This window comes from Vombatus ursinus, unplaced genomic scaffold, assembly GCF_900497805.2.
Source record: "Vombatus ursinus unplaced genomic scaffold, bare-nosed wombat genome assembly UNPS02009205.1, whole genome shotgun sequence".
In the NCBI taxonomy this organism is placed as follows: domain Eukaryota; kingdom Metazoa; phylum Chordata; class Mammalia; order Diprotodontia; family Vombatidae; genus Vombatus; species Vombatus ursinus.
Window position 1 is genome coordinate 36,129,711 of NW_020948983.1, and position 18,480 is coordinate 36,148,190.

Below are 18,480 nucleotides of genomic sequence, written 5' to 3' on the forward strand. Positions count from 1 at the left end.
CTGAGAGAATTCCAGATATGGAGACAGTCAATGAAAAGGCATGGAACTAGGAAATGAAGGGTCTCGTTCAAGAAACAGCAAGGAGGCCAGTATCGGTGGGTCACTTTGCATACATGGGAGTGAGCTGTAAGAAGACTAAAAAAGTGGGGTGGGCCTGGTTGTGAATAGCTTTGAATACCTAATAGGATTTTATATTTGATCCTGGGAGTCACTGGAATTTATTGAATAGATGGGTGATGTGGTTAGACTTGTGCTTTAGCGAGATCATCTTGATAGCTGAGTGAAGGAAGAATGGACTATATTGGGTAAAGGCTTAAGGCTTGGACCAACTAGAAGGCTTTTGCAATCATCAAAGTGTGAGGTGGTTAGGGCCTACATCAGGGTGTTGGCAGTGTCAAGAGATGAAGGTATATGGGAGAGAAGCTATAAAAATAACATTGACAGAAGACTTGGCCACAGATTGGATATGGAGGGGTGAGAGAAAGTGAGGAGTCAAGGATGACACCTAGGGTGGGAGCCTAGGTGACTGGGAGAATGGTGGTACCCTCTATAGGAATAGGAAAGATAGGATGAGGGGGAGATTTTGGGGGTGGAGGAAAGAAAATCAGTTCAGTTCTGGACATGTTGAGTTTAAGATGTCTATGGAACATATGGTTTGGGATGTCTCATCAGCAGTTGGATATGGGAGTCTGAAACATATGACGGCGTTAGGGCTATCTGAGAATCATTAACGACAGCAACAATAGCTAACATTTATATACTGCTTACTGTGTGCCAGGCACCATGCTAAGTGTTTTACAATTACTGTCTCATTTGATCCTCGCAGGAATCCTAATTTTATCCCATTTTACAGTTGAAGAAACCAAGGCAAATAAAGGCTAAGTGACTTGCCTGGCCCAGAAAACTAGTAAGTGTCTGAGGCCGGATTTGAAAGTAAAGCTTCCTGACTCCAGGCCCAGTGCTCTTGTCTACTGTGCCACCTAGTTTCCATAGAGACAATAATTGAATTTATAGGAGCTGATGAGATTTCAGAGTAAAATGATATACCAGGAGAAGAGAAGAGGCTACATAATAGAGCCCTGTGAAACACCCAGGATTAGTGGGTGTGACCTGGAGATCCAAGAAAGGCGATTGAGAAGGATTGATTAAAGAGTTAGGAAGAGACCTAGTTAGATTAATGTTCTAAAAACCTAGAGGTAAGAGAGTATCAAGGAGAAGAGGTTTATAGACAGTGTCAAAGGTTGTGGAGAGGTCTAAAAAATTGTACATTGAGAAAAAGGTAATTAGATTTGTTGATAAGGAGATCATTGGTATGGTAACTTTGAGGAGGGCAATTTCAGTTGTACTATGAGGTCCTAAGCCAGAATGTAGAGTTAAGGAGAGAGGAAAAAAAGTGGAGACACTGATTGTTGACAGTTTTCTCAAGAAGTATAGCCACAATAGGGAGGAGAGATGAGGAATGATAACTACGGGGATGGATGTATCAAGTGAGGATGGAGGAGACATGGGTATGGTTGTAGGCAGTAAGGAAGCAGCCTATATTTGTAACTTTCTACTCATGGCTATACTAATATAACCATGAGTAAAAAGTTACGAGCATAAACTTTGTTAATTTCATTCAAACACTTTATATTTAGATAGCCATAGTTCATAAAATACTTTCACATATATTCTGATTTGATCCTTACAGCAACCCTGTGAGGTTGCAACGTAGGTATCTTACTTCCGTCATAGAGATCAGAAGACTGAAAAAATAACCTGCCCAAGTTCAAATAGCTCCTTAGTGGCAGAAATAAAGCTCAAATTCAGTTCTTTAACTCACAGTTGAATAATAGACCTTGGTACTTGTTACACTGTTAACCTGCTTCTGGCTTTTTCAGGCTCAGGCTAATGATAGTGACTCAGATGTTGAGTCCAAAAGAAGGGCCCAGAGGTCTTCTGGTTCAGAGAGTGAGACAGATGACACTGATGATGACAAGAGGCCAAAGCGCAGAGGACGTCCTCGGAGTGTCAGAAAAGACCTTGTAGAGGGATTTACAGATGCTGAGATTCGAAGGTTAGTAGAGGCTTCAAGTCATACTTGTTTCAAATCATGTGCTACTTTGAATAAATTGATAGCATATGAATGCAGTCAGTCTGCAAACACTGATTTGCTTTGAATGATTAAAATTATGGCTGCATAGGTGGATTCTAATATCCCAAAAGAATGGAACAGAGCCCCTCCTGTAATGCCTAGACTTAAGTCTTCTGATGATTTTGCGTCTTGTTCAGCTTTTCTTGGTACTCCTTCTTTGGTTACTTCTAACATTATTTGATACAAGCAAAAAAAAAATTCTGAATGAACTGGTCATCATCACTATTAAAATAATTAGTATTATGCATGGAAGAATTTCGTATGTGTTCTAGTGGCTACAATGAAGGTAATATTATTTGTTTTGATAACCTCCTATCCTTGTATCTATTCCTCTACAGTGTTCCTCTTAAACCTATTCTTGTCCTCACAACCTCCACTCACTCCACCCCTTTTCTGCTCTTTGAAGTTCATCCCCTTTGCTGTGGCCTTATTTTCTTCCCTTTGAAATTTGACCCTTTTGTTATCAAGCTTAACTTGATAACTGTCTTCTGACACCTTTTATCCCTTCCTGTTGCTACATATGCCTTGCCCAATTCCCACCTCCTAGGCTAGCCCCACCATTACTCCATTTTCTGTTTTTGAGTGCTACCCAAAAAACTTTAATCTATTTATCTGTTTTTTTTTTCTGCCTACAAACATACTTAGGTTTCCACCACCCTTAAAAAAGTCAAGTAAACTTGACCCTGCTCTCCTTTATTTACCAGGCAAACTTAAATTTACAAAACAGCAATCAATCCCCTTTCTCCCATCCCTCGCTCATACACACAGGGAAAAACCAAACCAAAGTAATGTATATTCATTGTCTCCAATTCTTTATCTTCTACTTACTTTTTACTCACTAGTAACCTGGCTTCTGGCCTTATCCTTTCATTAAGATTTCTTTTTCCAAATTTATCAATGACTTCTTAATTGCTGGATCCAGTGGCCTTTTCTCAGTCCTTGTCTTGGGTGATTTTTCTTTATGTCACTACTGATCATTTTCTAAATACTTTCTTCTCCCTTGGTTTTCATTGTACTGCTTGTTTCTATTTTTCATTCTACCTATCTGACTGTCCCTTCTCAGTATCCTTTGCTGAATCATTATCCATGTCTCACTGTCAAGTATGGTTACATCCTGTGACTCTGTCCTAGGCTATTTTCTCTTCTTCCCTTAGATTTTTTCTTTTAGTTAACTCTTACCAGTTTAGTTTTCTGTGCAGATGACTTCCAGATTTATATAGCTAGACCTCCTGAGCTCCATTCTCACATGACCAGCTGCCTCCTAGACATTTCTACCTCAGTGTCCCATAGGCATCTCAAACTCAGAATGTCCAAAATGGAACCCATTTTCCCCTTTGCCTCCCTTCTTCCTCTTCGCTTTCCTACTTCCAGTGATCCAGGTTTATGATGTTAAAGAAATCCCCTTCACATTCCCTCAACTCAGATACCCTCTTTCCTCACTGCTCTGAATTTTGCTTGGCTGTGTTTATATGCCCCCACCTACACCCCTTTAAAGAGCTTACTCTTTGGTTCCACTTTTGTCTTTATACCCCCACTGTCTAGCATAGGACCTTGCCTGTAGTCGGCACTTACCAAGGGACTGTTCAATTGACATATACTATTGTTAGACCACTTTCTTACAACCTTTCTTTTTAAAAGTGCTATAAACCTGGTGTTTTTTATCTCACTGGTACCAAACCACTTTTTTTTCCCCAGCTCCATATTTCTTGTTTGCACAGGTTGAAGACAATAGACGCTGGGATTAGAATAATTGGCATAAATGTAATTGTGTTCATGACCATTTCATAATTCATAGAATGGAATTTACATGAAAGACTGTAGGTATTTGCATAGTGTTCCATGTTACTCAGAGTGAAGTGAGGGAACACTTCCAAGTGTGTATTTTAGATGTTTTGTCATTTTAATGTAGTTCTTCTTTATGCATCTTTACTGTTTTTCTTCTTAGGTTCATCAAAGCATATAAGAAATTCGGGCTTCCTCTTGAACGGTAAGTTCAGTAGTAGTTATCCACCAGATACTTTATTCACAGTTTAACCAAATCATGCAGGCTTTACTTTTACTGAATTAAAATACTCTATGATATTTTATATGCACCAGTAATGGAATCATTTATCTTTTTTTTGTAAATAGTATTTTATTTTTTCCAATTACATATAAAGATAGTTTTCAACGTTCGTTTTTGACAAGATTTTGAGTTCCAATTTCCCCCCCTCCTTCCTGTCCCCTATCTCCAAGATGGCAAGCAATCTGATACAGGTTATATATGTGCAATCATGTAAACACATTTCCACATTAGTCATGTTGTCAAAGAAGAAACAGAACAAAAGGGAAAAGCCACAAAAAACAAACAAACAAAAGTGAAAATAGTATGCTTTGAAATGAATTCAGACTCTGTAGTTCTTTCTGTGGATGTGGATAGCATTTTCCATCCTGAGTCTTTTGGAATTATCTTGGATCATTGTATTGCTGAGAAGTGCTAAATCAGTCATAGTTGATCATTGCACAATGTTGCTGTTACTGTGTATAATGTTCTCCTGGTTCTGCTCACTTCACTCAGCATCAGTTCATGTAAGTCTTTCCAAGTTTTTCTGAAATCTGCCTGCTCATCAAGCACAATAGTATTCCATTATATTCATATACCACAATTTGTTCAGCCATTCCCCAGTTGATGGGCATTCCTTCAATTTCTGATTCTTTGCCATCACAAAAAGAGCTGCTATAAATATTTTTGTATACATAGATCCTTTTCCTTTTTTGATCATCTCTTTGAGATACAAACCTAGTAGTGGGATTACTGGATCAAAGGGTATGCAGAGTTTGATTGCCCTTTGGGCATAGTTCCAAATTTCTCTCTAGAAAGGTTGGATCAGTTCACAACTCCACCAGTAAAGCATTAGTGCCCCAGTCACTTACCTTTCTTTAGATAATACTGGATACAATGTACATTCAAATCATTAGCTTTGGTACAGTTCCCAAGTGAAAAAACCATAAGTTTGTTATAATAATATATTCTGCTATACTTTTGAGAGTATACTAGTATTGAATTTGACAATCAATGTAGCAAAGAAGAAGCTGTATTTCAAGTAGTCTAGTATTCTGCTTTCATTTGCAAACTTTTTTTTTTAAAAAAAAATACTGTATAGTACATACAAACCCCTGTTGGGTGGACTCCTTGTGGTAAACTTATGGGACAACATGGACAGGAGTCACACAGGATGGGCAGGCTATGAACTGCATCATAGAAAGAACTTCCAAATCTATGAGATCACAGATCTTTTGAGTATTTGAGTCATATTACTGATGATGGAAATTGTCCTGATTCTTACTACTACTGATAAATGTTTGCTGTAGTACTTTGAAATTTAGAGTTCATGTAGCATCTCCTTTGGAGAAGGGATATTGTCCCTTCAGAAACAAATATCATTAACTCTTTCTTACAGACAGGAATACTGAAATACATACTATATATATTCCATAAGCATATGCACATACAGTTCTAGATATAGGAGTAGAGCCCAGCAATCTTAACTCCTAGGCCACTATCTGTATCCAAAGGATACATTTCTATAGTGGGACTATTTTTAAAACCCTGCTATTTTCTGATGTTTTGAGCCAAGGTTTCTGGCTGGTTTGGATAATGAATAGAGTTAGTTTCATTTGATTTTTGTTTTTTGATTAAGGGTTGTTGTATTTATTCAGATCTGAATGCTGTGAACCTGTTGGACCTTAGAGTTAGCTGAATTGATAAGTACAAGTGTCAACTTGTGGCAGGCAACACGTCTTCCTGGATGGTTACAGGGAAGGTCAAATATGTTTTTGGACCTGTGTCGCAGTGAAACCTAGAATCATGCCACAGTATATCTCATTGGAATGGAGAATGTCAGCTGCCTGGTAGAGGGAAGCCATATTATGCATCTCTCTGCTATTTGTAAAGGAAGGAAGGAAACAAGTATTTGTTAATTGCTAACTATGAGCCAGAAACTACTAAGCAGTGGGGATACAAATATAAGCCAAAAGAAAAACAATACTTGCCCTCAAGGAGCTTATGTTCTAATGGGGGAAAAACACACAAAAAGATGAAAAACACGTGAGTTGGGGGTGAAGGTACCCATTGTAGGGGGAACCACCTTAGAGGGGAGTGAAGGCAGGCTGGCCTGGGCTTTTCCAAAAAAAAAAAAAAAATTGGAGGCTCCTGGAGGAACACACTAGTAAGGGGAACAGGTGCAGAGGAATATCCACGGGCAGAAGGCAGCGTGGGTAGTAGGACATTTCAGGACAAGAAGACCCCAGGAATTAAGTGAAGTTGCAGGATGAGACAGTAGTAGAGGTATGATTTTGAAGTCTTTAAAGTCAGGAATAGGGATGGAAGGGCAATAAAAGCAGGCTGGTTTGGGCCCTTCTGCCAAATGAAGGTTCCAGGAGAAACTTGACAATGAGAGTTTCATATTGAAATATCTGGCTAAGGCATGTCGTCTGAAGTCAATAACATTTACTAAATATCCACTGTATGGAAAATACTTGGTGGAAGCCAGTTTTTAGGCACTTGATACATTCATGTACTTTATATACTTCTAGAATTAAACAAAACACATAATAGAAGTAATTCAATACGCAGCTTTTAAATATTATAAGAAATGGAAGTTAGGATAGAAGAGGAGTATATAGTGGACAAGCAACATTCTAATAAGATTAAATGTAACAGAAATACATATAAGGGTCTATATTTGGGTTTAGAAAGTAAAATGTACAGGAAAGCGTATCTATGACAGACCTCTAGGTGTTTTAGTGGATTGAAGAGTACAGTATATGAATCAACTCTGTGATTCATGTGTATCCTACATTCATTAATAGAGACCTAGTGTCCAGAATGAAGGTGGTTATAGTTTTTCAGGGTGGAATGGGCTACTTCAGGAGGTAATGGTTTCCTTATTAGTGGAAGTCTTAAGAAAGAAGTTAGAAAACCACCTGTCAGTGATGAAATGGACTTGGTTATGTAGGTTGGATTAGATGACTTCTGGAGTCTTTTCTAATTCTAAGATTCTTTGAACATAAATAACATCTGTAGTTTAAAGAGCTCATCATTATCACATCAATGGAATTCATCAATGTAATACTCCTCCAGAAATCGTATAGTACAGAGTACTAGTTTAATGCTTGCTCATCCTATGCAGTATGTAATAATGGCACCAATTATCATACAATCCAGATAATTTAAAAGTATGTAAAAAAAAAAACTCAAACTGCTCTTCTTTATTTGGGATATTCTCAGTGCTATTTGAAAAATGGAAAGTAAAAATTTCATGTACTTCATTCTTGCTTAGAGTGAGGAAAAGAGAGCAGGAAAAAAATTCTTACAAGAGCAAGTCAGAAGGGAATGATGCTAGGGATCTTTGTTCAATATTAGAGAAGTGGGAACAGCATCTGAAGTGTCCTAAATTTGTCATTCCACAGTCTAGAGTGCATTGCTCGGGATGCTGAGCTGGTAGATAAGTCTGTAGCAGATCTGAAGCGATTGGGTGAATTGATTCACAACAGCTGTGTGTCAGCAATGCAAGAATATGAGGAACAACTGAAAGAAAATGCCAGCGAAGGTAAGTCCAGAAGATCATTCTTCTGAACTCTGGTACATGTAACCCCAAATTTCCGCAAGTGCTGTCGTTCTGTGTCCTAATTCTTTATTTGCTGTAGCTGTTCTGACATTGACTTTGTGCCATCTCCAGTGATTTTAAGTTCATGGAGAGCTAAAGATGATACATATATAATAAAGAAGTTGACAACCAAATAAATATTGTTTGATAAATAGGAATTCAGTGGATATAGCATGCTAGATTCAATTCACAGTAGATCAATGTATGTGTGCATGTATGTATGTATAAGGCACTGCTGATAAGACAAAAATGAAAACAGTATCTTCCCTCTTAAGATCCTATATTTTACTAGGGGTAGGATATATACCCCACCCTCCTTTCTTGATTTGTGTGTGTGTGTGTGTGTGTGTGTGTGTGTGTGTGTGTAGATTTGTGTGTGTGTGTGTGTGTATATATATACACCCATATGTATATACATACATATAAATTCATATAAAGAGGGAGTGAACAATGGGGTATGAGTGCAGGTGTTATGTAATGTGATGCAAGGTTTCATGGAGGACAGAGTTATATAGGAAGCAAACCAGAAATTGTATGAAGAGTGGGCAAGGAAGGCTTGCCTTCTATACATTGGAGATAGCCTGTGCAATGAACTGAAATGGGTAGAATGTAGTGTAGTCAAGGAACAACTTTGTGGCAATATTTCTAAAATATATAATGCATCTGCAGCATGGATTAGAAAAAGGAGAGACTGAAAGCAGGAAAACTAATTAAGAGACTATTACACTAATCCAGGCCTGAACAGGAGTGGTGGCCTTTTCAGTGGAAAGAAGGCAACAGATACAGGAGGTGATTTGGACGTAGGATAAGCAAGAATATATATGAGTTGAAGAAGAGAAAAGAGTCAAGGATGGCTTTAAGGTTGCAGACCTTATTGACTGTAAGATGGTGCCCTCATCAGAACTAAGGAAGCATGGCAGCTGAGCAGTTAGAGGAGTAGATAACCAGGTATTTTAGATGTCAGTGGGACATCTGAATGGAGATGTCAGCTGGTTTTTGGAAATGTGGGACAAAAATTTGGAGAGAGACTAAAGTCATTAGACACACACACACACACATATGTATATACATATACATACATGTATAATAATGAGATTCATCAGTTTAGATATGATAATATGAAGAGACGAGGGGAGGGAGAGAATGTGATACAAGATCACAAGAAAGTATTCCATCTTGGCCCACTTGAGAAGCAGTCAGTGTTATTTTTTTTTACTTATAGCAGAGGCATTCAGTAGTATGGAGGTGAGGCTGAGAAGGTAAATAAATGAAGGTGGAAGGGAGATGGAAGCATAGGAAATTAGGATCTAAAAGAAGGATTTCAGAGTTCAAGATTATGGGACTAGTAAAGTGGTGGTATACCATACCTTTGGGTAGTTGAGCAATGTTAAAAATTTAGGATTTTAGAGGCTAAAGTAATCCAGGGAACATCATCATTGTTACTAAAATCACTAAGCGTGAAAGCAGGGGTTGAAGTGAAGAGGAACTGAAATACTCAACTCCTTGAAAAAAGAACATGAATGAACTGGAGGCTGATAGAGCTCAGCAAGAGAGAAGGTGGATTCTTGTCTTGTGGTGCAAGGGTTTCAAAGTAAAGTTGAATGAAACTCGGAAGTGCCGACTTGACAGTTATTACAGCTCATTCCTATTTTAGCTCCAAATGAATGGTGCCTTGTAGACCAAGTAAGTAGCAGTAGTATCTGGGGTTGACATAAAGCTCCTTATTGCCCTTATAAATTAAAAAGAGTTGTTCAGTTTATGTGGCTGTACTGTGATTTAACTTTATAGAACATTGCTTGAAGTGTTTCATTGGTTAAGTTTTGTAAATATTTTTATTGTAGTAAGGTTTTTTGTTACAATAGGATTTGACCTGTAGTAGTTGCTATTTCTCTGGGGAACTCATATGGTTCTTGCCATTGATGATGTGTTGTCCTATTTTTGTGAGTTCATGGATCTCAAAAATACTGTACAGCAGCAGTGGAAATGGGTCTTAAACTGGGTTCCATAATCCACTAGCTCTTGTGTAGTCCTGCAACTTTTGTTGTCCTATAGTTTCTCTTATGACATTCCACCTTTGCCTATACCTCCTTTCCCTAATCCATGATTGCCTTGATTTATTTTTTAGTAGTGAAAATAGTTTTTGTCTGTAGATCAGCTAGGAATCATTGAATTGGATGGCTATAGAAATTTGCTGTCATGATCAATTGATTTCTTCATATAAGAACCACAGAATACTTGTCTGTTGCTCCAATAAAACAGGAATATTTCATTATCTTCATTAACTCAATGCCTAGTTCCTGAGATATATTACTTCACATGAAAAGTAGAATGATCTCAAGGATTTCAAATTGAGTCATTTAATAGCATCATTTAGTTAGTAGTTTTTGGTTTTTAATTTTGAATCCTAATAAATTTTTTTTCTCTTTAACTTTAGGCAAGAGTTAACCTCATTGTCTATGCCTTAGCTATAAGATGTTGAGTTTTAACCTAACCATTCTTATAGTAAAAATCATTTGAAGGTTAGCTGAGTGATTAACTTATAAAGTACTTGGAACTTCTTTGAACTACCTATAAGATAACATTTTTATTATTAGAAATATTGAAAGAACTTCTGCCTAAACTTCTTTTTAAAATCTTTGTTTTTTAAAATTCTAAACTTAACAAGCACTAAAAAAAGGTCCTGTTCCATGTATGTAGCAGAACATGAAAGTATAAAGCTCTGTTCTATACTGCTTGCTTTTTTAAAAAAAAGTATATAATCAGTTCTACCTCTTAACTTTCAGAACTGTCCTATTTATTTAGTACTTCTGAACTTTTCTTTGTTTCTTATATGCATTTTAAAAAATGTTTCAATGCCCCTCTCCCCCCATTTGACATTACTACAGCTCTTACCACCTCTAATAAGAACAAAAAAATAAGTATAATTGCAGCAAATAAGTATAATCGGACTTCTGGCTAAGATGGCTGCCTGAAAGGGTGGCACAATGTGCAGCTGCCGCATACCTACCCCAGCAAAAACCTGTAGTACTAATAATGATCAATAAATCCAATGTGAAACTATAGTAAGTGAATTATTTCTACATCATAATTTCACAGAAAGTCAACCAGAAGCCCAGTAATAGGCTAGCAAAACCACCACCAGCTCAGGTTACCACAAGTATGATTAGAGACTTACTAGAAGACATATTGCCCGTAAGGCTCCATGACCAAAGGAAACAAGATCAGAAGGCTGCCCTGAGAAAGCCCCAGGGTTGGTACCTTGGGAATCGTGGACACTGAATCCATGTAGTGGAAGCAACCAACAAAGTGTGACAGTGCTCAGACATTGACATTTCTAGGCCAACCAGCTCTAAGGTCCCTAACATTCTATCCTGAGGCACCTGAGAAGGTCCTGAAGATACCACATTTGGACCATCAAAGATAGGGGGACACAGCTAATCTTAGAGGTAGAGATCAGTGAAAGAACCAAAATGACCCAGGTCAAGTAGGGAAGAGAAGGGTCCTGGACTGTCACAAAACCCCAATTCAGGAAGTAAAGCTAAAGAGAGGAATAAATTGATTGAAACACTCACCAGTATCAACAATGAATGTAAATCTAGAGATCTCAGAAAAGGAGTGAGTAAAAGAGATAGAAAATGAAATAATGCTTTTGAGGGGAAAAAATGGAAGGGGAATAGATATTTAGAACAGAAAGTGGTAAACCTTACCTAAGTAATGAACTCCCTAAAAAACAGAATAGGCCAAACAAATTACTCTACCAGGCAACAAGAACTATCAGGACAAAATAGAAAACAATTGAAAAAAAATTAAAGAAAATGTAAGATCTGATTTAAAAAACAACAGACCTGGAAAACAGGTCAAGGAGAAGTCAGTTAAGAATCACTGCCATTGGGGGCAGCTAGGCGGTACAGTGGATAGAGGACTGGCCCTAGATTCAGGAGGACCTGAGTTCAAATCTGGCCTCAGACACATAACACTTACTAGCTGTGTGACCCTGGGCAAGTCACTTAACCCCATTGCCTAACCAAAAAAAAAAACAAAAAAAAAATCACTGCCATCCCTGAAAACCATGATTTAAAAAAAAAAATCCTCAATGATATACTTAAAGAAACAATAAAATACCCAGGTCTATTAGAACTAGAGGTATATAAAAATAAATCTACCAATTACCTCCTTTAAAGAAACCCCAAAAATAATAGTCCCAGCAATGTCACCGTATTGTTAGTTTTTCCTTAATTTTTTTATTTTGTTAATTTTTTATAACATAAAAACAAAACAGTAATTAAAAATAAGAAGAAACAGGACAAAGTGAGATAGAAAGAATTCACCAATCACTTCTTGAACGAAATAGCCAAAATAAAAGTTCCACGAATGTCATAGCCCAAATCCAGAGGTTCTGGGTCAAAGAAAAAAATAAGCATCCAGAAAGAAGCAGTTCAAGTTACCAAGGGATCAGTCGGGATCACAAAAAACTTGACAGTTTCTTTAATAAATGAGATCTTGGAATACAGTATTCCAAAGACAACCTATATTGGCATACAACCAAGTATAACTAAACCTGCAAAGCTGAGTAAACATCATATGTATATTAAGTGTATCACTATTGAAATAGAGGACTTTAAAGCATTTATGATGAAAAAGATCAGAGCTAAATAGGAAGTTTGAGGTAAAAACATGAGTCAAGAAAAATCTGCTGCAGAAATGGTGAAAAAAATAATTTCATAGATTCTTAGATTATATGAATTGACACAGAGAGAAGTAAGCAGAACCAGGAGAAAACACACACACACACACACACACACACACACACACACACAGAGTTTGGTTTAGAAATACTCAACAGAGAAAAAAACAAACAAACAGAAAAAAAACCTTTCAATACAAGCAAGTGAAGAGGGTTAAGGATAGAGGATAATACTGGAGAGGGGAAAAATAAGAAAGGAGGAAGGAATGAAAACTAAGGGGGTGCCTATCAGTTGGGGGAGGCTGAATGAATTGTGATATATGAATATAATGGAAAAGACCAAAGAGACTATTTCAGAGAATCGTAGGAAGTACATGCTAACGTAGCGTGAATGAAATCAGAACAGTTTTGACAATGAGAATAGTATTGTAAAGAAAAATAACTTTGAAACACTTAAGAACTTGGACCAACCCCATATCTGGAGGACCTATGATGAAATGTGGTAGCATGAAAGTGTCTGGGCAATTTTCATTTATGATTCCTTGAAGTGTATTATCTAGGTTTTTTTTGTTTTAATCATGGTTTTCAGGGATACTTCATACAAAAAAGTTTATGTAAGGAGAATAACATTAGAAAACAACTCTGAAAGGCAAGAGCTCTGATCATTACAATAACCAGCTGTGTCTCCTGAGGAACTTGTGAAGCATTTTGGCAGGGAGGGTCAGTGAGAGGGATACCAAAAACAAACAAACAAAAACCCCAGCAACAGCAACAGCAACAACACCAGAGAGAGAGACAGACAGACAGACAGGCAAATACAGGGCTATTGGAACATTGTTAAATTGGAAGAAGTAACCACAGATAAGCAGCACAGTTTGGAAAGCAACACGTACAATTATGTACTTTTCAAAAGAACAAGCTGTGTGAAATGGAGATTTACGGTTTAATAGGGAGTTCTCATGCTGTGTATACGGAAATGCTTTTTTCAAAGAAGTCTTTAAGTTCAAAGTTAAAAAGAAAGGAGGTGTCATTACTATTTATGGACTAAGATATAAATGTTTTACATTCTCTTGATGATTAAATAAAGCCTATCCTATATTTAAACAAATACAAATAGGCTAGCAAAACAAATTCATACAGTGGTCATGTCCAAATATGTATATATTAACTCTGCACTTGGATTCCATCACTGTACTGTCAGTGTTAACATACTTTCATCATAGGTCTTCTAGATACATGTTTGGTCAGAGTTCTTAAGTGTTTCAAAGCTATTTTTCTTTACAATAGTGTTTTTCATTGTTAAAATTGTTTGCTCGGTTCTTTTCATTTCATGCTACATTAGCTCATACTTCCTAGGTTCTCTGAAATAGTCTCTTTGGTCATTTCTTATGGTGTAGTAACATTCCATTATATTCATATAGCAGAATTCATTCAGCCTTCCCCAGTTGATGGGCACTCCCTTAGTTTTCCTCCCTTTTCCTTTTCCCCTCCCTAGTACTATCCTTTATCTTAACCCTCCTTATCTACGTCTGTGTTTTTTGTTTTTTTCTCTGTTGAGTATTTTTTTCTTTTCTTTTTTTTTTCTTTTATCTTTTTTTAAATTTATTTATTTTTAGTTTTCAGCATTCACTTCCACAAGATTTTGAGTTCCAAATTTTTTCCCCATCTTGTCCCTTCCCCTACCCCAAGATGGCATTCATTCTGAATACACCTTCCTCTAACCTACCCTCCTTTCTCTCTCTCCCCGCCTTCTCTTATCCCCTTCCCCTTCTATTTTCCTGTAGGACAGGATAGATTTCTGTACCCCATTTCCTGTATTTCTTATTTACCAGTTGCATATGAAAACAAATTTTTTAACATGTGTTTTTAAAACTTTGGGTTCCAAATTTTCTCCCTTCCTCCCTCCCCACCCACCCTCATTGAAAAGTCAAGCAACTCAATACAGGTTATACATGTGTACTTATGCAAAACACTTCCATAGTGGTCATGTTGTGAAAAACTAACTATATTTCCCTTAATCCCATCCCGCCCCCCATTTATTCTATTCTTTCTTTTGACCCCTTCTCAGAAGTGTTTGCTTCTGATTACCCCCTCTTCCAATCTGCCTTCTCCTCTATCACTTCCCTGCTCTCTTATCCCATTCCTCCCATTTTCCTGTAGGGTAAGATAGATTTTCATACCCAATTGAGTGTGTATGTTATTCCCTCCTTAAGCTAGATCCTATGAGAATAAGATTCACTTATTCGCTGTCACCTTCCCCTGTTTCCCCTATACTGTAAAAGCCTTTTCTCGTCTGTCTTATGTGAGATAATTTACCCCATTCTACCTCTCCCTTTCTCCTTCTCCCAGTATAATCCTCTTTCATCCCTTAATTTTATTCTCCAGATATCACCCCTTCATTTTCAACTCACCCTGTGCCCTCTATCTATCTATCTATCTATCCATCTATCTATCTATCTATCTATCTATACATACATATAATTTTTTTCGTCCAACTACCTTAATACTGACAGAGGTCTTATGAGTTACAAATATCATCTTTCCATGCAGGAATGTAAACAGTTCAACCTTAATAAATCTCTTATGATTTCTCTTTTCTGTTTACCTCTACATGTTTCACTTGAATCTTGTATTTGAAAGTCAGATTTTCTGTTCAGCTCTGATCTTTTCATCAAGAATGCTTGAAAGTCCTCTATTTCACTGAATGACATTTTTTCCCCTGAAGGATTTTACTCAGTTTTGCTGGGTAGGTGATTCTTGGCTGTAATCCTATCTCCTTTGCCCTCGGGAGTATTATATTCCATGGCCTCTGGTCCCTTAATATAGAAGCTGCTAAATCTTGTGCTATCCTGATTGTGTTTCCACAATACTTGAATTGTTTCTTTCTGACTGCTTGCAATGTTTTCTCCTCGGTCCGAAAACTCTGGAATTTGGCCATAATATTCCTAGGGGTTTTCCTTTGGGGATCTCTTTCAGGAGGAGATTGGTGGATTCTTTCAATTTCTATTTTGCCCTCTGGTTATAAAATATCAACGCAGTTTTCCTTGATAATTTCTTGAAAGATTATGTCTAGGCTCTTTTTTTTCCTATTTATTTCATTAATTTATTTTGATTTATCAATAATCACTTCCATATGCTTTTGAGTTTAAAATTTTTCTCCCCCTTCCTCCCCAACACCCTCCCCAAGATGGCACACAATCTGATAATAGGCTATACATTTACATACATATTAAACATATTTTCACATTAATGATGTTGTAAGTAGAAGTTAAAACCAATAGGAGGAACCATCAGAAAGAGGAAACAAAACTCAACAGAAGAGAAAAAAATTAGCAATTCGGCTTCCATAGTTCTTTCTTTGGGTGTGGATAGCATTTTCCATCACAAGGCCTCTGGAGAAGTCTTAGATCATTGTGTTGCCAGGAAGGGTTAAGTTTATCAATACTAGTCATCATGCAGCATGGCTGTTACTGTGTACAACATTCTCTTGGTTCTGCTCACTTCACTCAGCATCAGACCACACAAGTCTTTCCAGGTTTTTCTGAAGTCAGCCTGTTCATCATTTCTTATAGCACAGTAGTATTCCATCACATTTCATATACCACAACTTTCTTAGCCATTCCCCAATTGATGGGCATTCTCTCAATTTCCAATTCTTTTAGGCTCTTTTTTTGATCATGGCTTTCAGATAGTCCAATAATTTTTAAGTTATCTCTCCTGGATCTATTTTCCAGGTCAGTTTTTTTTCAGTGAGATATTTCACATTATCTTCTATTTTTTTCATTCTTTTGGTTTTGTTTTACAGTGTCTTGATTTCTCATGATGTCATAAGCTTCCATTTGTTCCATTCTAATTTGTAAGGAAGTAGTTTCTTCAGTGAGCTTTTGGATTTCCTTTTCCATTTGGCCAATTCTGCTTTTGAAAGCATTCTTCTCCTCGTTGGCTTTTTGGACCTCTTTTGCCATTTGGGTTAGTCTATTTTTTAAGATGTTATTTTCTTCAGTATTTTTTTGGGTCTCTTTTAGCAAGCTGTTGACTTGTTTTTCATGATTTTCTTGCATCCCTCTCATTTCTCTTCCCAGTTTTCCCTTTACTTCTCTTACTTGTTTCTCAAAATCCTTTTTGAGTTCTTCTATGGCCTGGCACTGATTCGTATTTTTCTTGGAGGCTTTGGATGTAGGAGCTTTGACTTTGTTGTCTTCTTCTGGTTGTATGTTATGATCTTCTTTGTTACCAAAGAAAGATTCTATGGTCTGACTTTTTTTGCTCCTTTGTTTGCTCATATTTCCAGTCAGTTACTTGAGTTTTAAACTCTTTGTTAAGGTAGGGTCCTGCTTCCAGTGTAGAGAATGTACTGTCCCAAGCTTCAGGGGTTTTGTGAAGCTGTTTTCAGGGATACTTCTAGGGACCTGTAAATTTTCAGTTCTTCTTAGATGGTATGATCAAAGGTGAGGTGTTTACTCCTTTCCTGGCCTGTGTTCTGGTCTGTGAGTGACCACTTTTCTGCCTTGGAACTATGAGGAGGATTTCCTTTCCTCCACCACACCAGCACGCCTCCTTGCCCCAGGACCGTCACCCAGAACTGTGCCCCAGTTCCAAGTACAGGCAAAACAAGAGAATCCTGCACCAGCAAAGAGATCCCTGCAATCCCCCTCTAATCGCCACTTGGTTCTCCCTCAGTCTGTGGGCCAGAAGCTCAGGAAGCATCTGCTGCCCTGTAGCTGTGAGCAGGGACTGGGGCTGGGACCTAGCTTCTCTCTCACTGTGGTCACAGACTTTTCCTGCTGACCCTCTTAAGTTGTCTTTGGTGTTTGTGCGTTGAGCAGTCTGGAAACCACCACAGCTGCCTTGATTCAGTCCTCTGAGGCCTGTTCCAGGTTCTCTGAGGCCTGGTTTGCCTGCATGCCCATGCCAGACTGCACTCCTCTCCCTGCCCGGTGTGATAGACCTTTCTGATCAACCATCCAGGTTGTCTTGGGCTGGAAATTTGTTTCACTCTGTCTTTTTGTGGGTTCTACTGCTTTAGATTTGTTTAGAGCCATTTTTTACATGTATTTGGAGAGGTTTGGGGGAGAGCTCAAGCAAGTCACTGCTTTTACTCCGCCATCTTGGCTCCCCTGTTGAGTATTTCTAAACCAAACTCTGTGTGTGTGTGTGTGTTTGACCTTTTTTCCAAATTATGAAGAATAAGTTCTACCCCATTTTTTTCTTCCATTATACTCTAATGTAGAGGTGGGGAACCAGTGGTCTCAAGACCACATGTGACCTTTCAGGTCTTGGGTGCTGCCTTTTGACTGAGTCCAAGTTTTACAGAGGAAATCCTTTTATTAAGGTAATTTGTTCTGTGAAGTTTGGATTCACTCAAGGGGCCACACTTGAGGACCTCGAGGGCCACATATGGCCTTGAGGCCGCAGGTTCCCCACCTCTGCTAAAGTATTATTTTGTCATCTTTCCTTTGTTCACCTCTTAAAACCCTCAGACCAAAGCTAATTCCTCCCCCAACCTCTTCTAAATATGTTTTGAAGACATTAAGGTTCTGATAATAACACTTGTTTCTCTTCTCCCATTAGAATGTTAGCACATCATCAGTGTATAGCCTTTCCTAATTGCTTGAATAAATTTATCTTTCTAAAGGTTTTTCTTGACTCTTGTGTTTGCATTTCAAAGTTCCTACTCAGTTCTGATTTTTATATCATAAATGTTTGAAAGACCTCTATTCCATTAAATGTGCAATTTTTTTTTTTTACCCTGTAGGATGATACTCAGCTTTTCAGGGTAAGTTATTTTTGGTGGTATGCACATATATTTTGCCTTTTTCAGTATTGTATTCCAAGATCTCCTTTCATTTATAATAGAAACTGCCAGGTGTTGTGTGATCTTGACTGGTCCCTTGGTACTTGAACTGCTTCTTTCTAGACGCTTGCAGTATTTTTTCCTTTAATAAGGAAGCTCTGCATTTGGACTATGACATTCATGGGACTTTTCCTTTTATGAAGTGATTTTTTATTTTTAT

General features: G+C 37.7%; 1 protein-coding gene across 1 annotated transcript in view; it reads left to right on the plus strand.

Moving 5' to 3' along the window:
- Positions 1 to 18,480, plus strand: part of CHD2 (chromodomain helicase DNA binding protein 2) — a 129,652-nt gene that overhangs the window by 83,421 nt on the left and 27,751 nt on the right. The window contains exons 26-28 of the mRNA XM_027851981.1: positions 1,881 to 2,056; positions 4,080 to 4,121; positions 7,586 to 7,725. Coding sequence (XP_027707782.1) covers positions 1,881 to 2,056; positions 4,080 to 4,121; positions 7,586 to 7,725 — 358 coding nt within the window. The remainder of the gene's footprint in view (positions 1 to 1,880; positions 2,057 to 4,079; positions 4,122 to 7,585; positions 7,726 to 18,480) is intronic.